The 2,546-nt window shown below is 42.9% G+C and overlaps 1 protein-coding gene across 1 annotated transcript in view; it reads left to right on the forward strand.

Annotated features, from left to right (window-relative positions):
- Window positions 1-2,320, forward strand: part of LOC120555244 (kalirin-like) — a gene marked incomplete at its 3' end in the record, with an annotated part of 24,636 nt that extends 22,316 nt beyond the window's left edge. The window contains exons 16-17 of the mRNA XM_039793924.1: window positions 909-1,056; window positions 2,124-2,320. Of these exons, the coding sequence (XP_039649858.1) occupies window positions 909-1,056; window positions 2,124-2,320 (345 nt within the window). The remainder of the gene's footprint in view (window positions 1-908; window positions 1,057-2,123) is intronic.
- Window positions 2,321-2,546: the final 226 nt, after the last annotated feature.

Here is a 2,546-nt window from a genome sequence, read left to right on the forward strand (position 1 = left end):
AAAAAAAACAGACAGACAGACAGGCTGCGACTACCCAGACAGACAGACAGGAAAAAAAAAAAAAAAACAGACAGACAGACAGATACACAGGCGAACTGCAACTACCCAGACAGACAGGCTGTGACTACCCACAACAAACAACAGACAGACAGACAGACAGCGACTGCCCACAACAAACAAACAACAGACAGACAGACAGGCTGCGACTACCCACAACAGACAGACAGACAGACAGGCAGACAGACAGTTATGTTTGATAAGAGCAGGATCATCCCAACGTTAGATCATAAGCAGTAATTAGCTTCTTTCAGCTAATAATCTGCAGCGTGTCACTTGGCGAGGACCCCGTTCTCCTTAAGTGACGCAAGATCAGCGCCGTTTGAGGGGCCCCTAACTGGCTCGGGCCCCTAACTGGCTCGGGGCCCCTAACTGGCTCGGGCCCCTAACTGGCTTCGGGGCCCCTAACTGGCTCGGGGCCCCTAACTGGCTCGCCTTTTTGTCGCCTTTTTTAGGTTAGTTTTCTAGTCTATAAAGTCTACGTGGTTGTGTCTGTTTCCGGTTAGTTTAACCGTGTGTAGGTGTGTCTGTTTCCGGTTAGTTTAACCGTGTGTAGGTGCGTTTGTTTCCGGTTAGTTTAACCGTGTGTAGGTGCGTTTGTTTCCGGTTAGTTTAACCGTGTGTAGGTGCGTTTGTTTCCGGTTAGTTTAACCGTGTGTAGGTGCGTTTGTTTCCGGTTAGTTTAACCGTGTGTAGGTGCGTTTGTTTCCGGTTAGTTTAACCGTGTGTAGGTGCGTTTGTTTCCGGTTAGTTTAACCGTGTGTAGGTGCGTTTGTTTCCGGTTAGTTTAACCGTGTGTAGGTGCGTTTGTTTCCGGTTAGTTTAACCGTGTGTAGGTGCGTTTGTTTCAGGCCCCAGGGCAGCTCGGTGGCCCACGTGGAGACAGTGCTGCAGCAGCTGGAGGAGTCCCACGCTCAGCTGGAGGATCTCTTCCACCAGAGGAAGATCCGATTGGACGTTTACCTGCAGCTCCGCATCCTGCAGCAGTGCACGCTGGAGGTACCCTGTCCACCTCTAGCTAGGCTTGGTTTGGTCACTTTCTTCCACATTTCTGTCACTTTTTCTGATGTTTTCCCATGTTTTTGTCACTTTTTTCGACATTTTTGTCACTTTTTCCAAAATTTTCCGATGTTTTTGACACTTTTTTCGACATTTTTGTCACTTTTTCCAACATTTTCCGATGTTTTTGACACTTTTTTCGACATTTTTGTCACTTTTTTCAAAGTTTTCCCATGTTTTTGTCACTTTTTTCGACATTTTGTCACTTTTTCCAACATTTTCCGATGTTTTTGTACTTTTTTCGACATTTTTGTCACTTTTCCAACATTTTCCGATGTTTTTGTCACTTTTTTCGACATTTTTGTCACTTTTTTCAAAGTTTTCCCATGTTTTTGTCACTTTTTTCGACATTTTTGTCACTTTTTCCAACATTTTCCGATGTTTTTGACACTTTTTTCGACATTTTTGTCACTTTTTTCAAAGTTTTCCCATGTTTTTGTCACTTTTTTCGACATTTTTGTCACTTTTTCCAATGTTTTTCAATGTTTTTGTACTTTTTTTCAACATTTTGGTCACTTTTTCCAACATTTTCCGATGTTTTTGTCACTTTTTTCGACATTTTTGTCACTTTTTCCAATGTTTTTCAATGTTTTTGTACTTTCTTCGACATTTTTGTCACTTTTTCCAACATTTTCCGATGTTTTTGACACTTTTTTCGACATTTTTGTCACTTTTTTCAAAGTTTTCCCATGTTTTTGCCACTTTTTCGGAACTTTTTGTCACTTTTTCCAATGTTTTTCAATGTTTTTGTACTTTCTTCGACATTTTTGTCACTTTTTCCAACATTTTCCGATGTTTTTGACACTTTTTTCGACATTTTTGTCACTTTTTTCAAAGTTTTCCCATGTTTTTGCCACTTTTTCCGACATTTTTGTTACTTTTTTCAAAGTTTTCTGATGTTTTTGTCATTTTTTTCAACATTTTTGTCACTTTTTCCAACATTTTTCAAAATTTTTGTCACTTTTTCCTGTATATATGTGTGTCATGACTGTGTATGTGTTTCCTAGGTAACGGGGGAAATAGACGCCTGGAAGCAGGACCTCCACAAACAGTCCCAGGACTTCTCCGCAGAGAAGCTAGCATCGCCGCGGCTAGCGGATGCCAACCAGGACAAGCTAGCCCAGGACAAGCTAGCACTGGGCCAGTCGCGGATGGCCGAGGCTAGCCCGGAGGTGCTAACGCTAGCACAACAGCGCATCCACAGGTAGGACACTGTCCTTTTAATCCAGCTGCTAGCTAACGCTAGGCTAACGTTAGCTGCTGCCAGGTGTAGTGTTGACTAGCGTCACATTCGGTTCTGTTGCCTCTAACGACCATTTCAGTACATCAGAGAGAAGAGCAGGCATTTACACACACACACACACACACATATACAGCCCACAGACACACACACACACACACACACACACACACACCCACAGCCACACACA

The sequence above is a fragment of the Perca fluviatilis genome, unplaced genomic scaffold (genome assembly GCF_010015445.1).
Source record: "Perca fluviatilis unplaced genomic scaffold, GENO_Pfluv_1.0 PFLUV_unplaced_scaf_49, whole genome shotgun sequence".
NCBI classification, from domain to species: Eukaryota; Metazoa; Chordata; class Actinopteri; order Perciformes; family Percidae; genus Perca; species Perca fluviatilis.